General features: G+C 65.2%; 1 protein-coding gene across 1 annotated transcript in view; it reads left to right on the top strand.

The window, feature by feature from the left end:
• Positions 1-4: 4 nt before the first annotated feature.
• Positions 5-227, top strand: part of FEN1 (flap structure-specific endonuclease 1) — a gene marked incomplete at its 5' end in the record, with an annotated part of 877 nt that continues 654 nt past the window's right edge. The window contains one exon of the mRNA XM_009866743.1: positions 5-226. Coding sequence (XP_009865045.1) covers positions 5-226 — 222 coding nt within the window. The remainder of the gene's footprint in view (position 227) is intronic.

Genomic DNA, 227 nt, shown 5'->3' with positions numbered 1-227 from the left:
CGCCGGCAAACCCCCGCAGCTGAAATCGGGGGAGCTGGCCAAGCGGACCGAGCGGCGCGCCGAGGCCGAGAAACACTTGCAGGAGGCCCAGGAGGCCGGAGAGGAGACCAACATCGAGAAGTACAGCAAGAGGTTGGTCAAGGTGACCCAGCAGCACACCGACGAGTGCAAGAAGTTGCTCACGTTGATGGGCATCCCCTACGTGGAGGCACCGGGGGAGGCCGAGG

The sequence above is a fragment of the Apaloderma vittatum genome, unplaced genomic scaffold (genome assembly GCF_000703405.1).
Source record: "Apaloderma vittatum isolate BGI_N311 unplaced genomic scaffold, ASM70340v1 scaffold21153, whole genome shotgun sequence".
Classification (NCBI taxonomy): domain Eukaryota; kingdom Metazoa; phylum Chordata; class Aves; order Trogoniformes; family Trogonidae; genus Apaloderma; species Apaloderma vittatum.
Note: the sequence above shows the minus strand (reverse complement) of the source record. Positions and strands in the feature narration are given on the sequence as shown.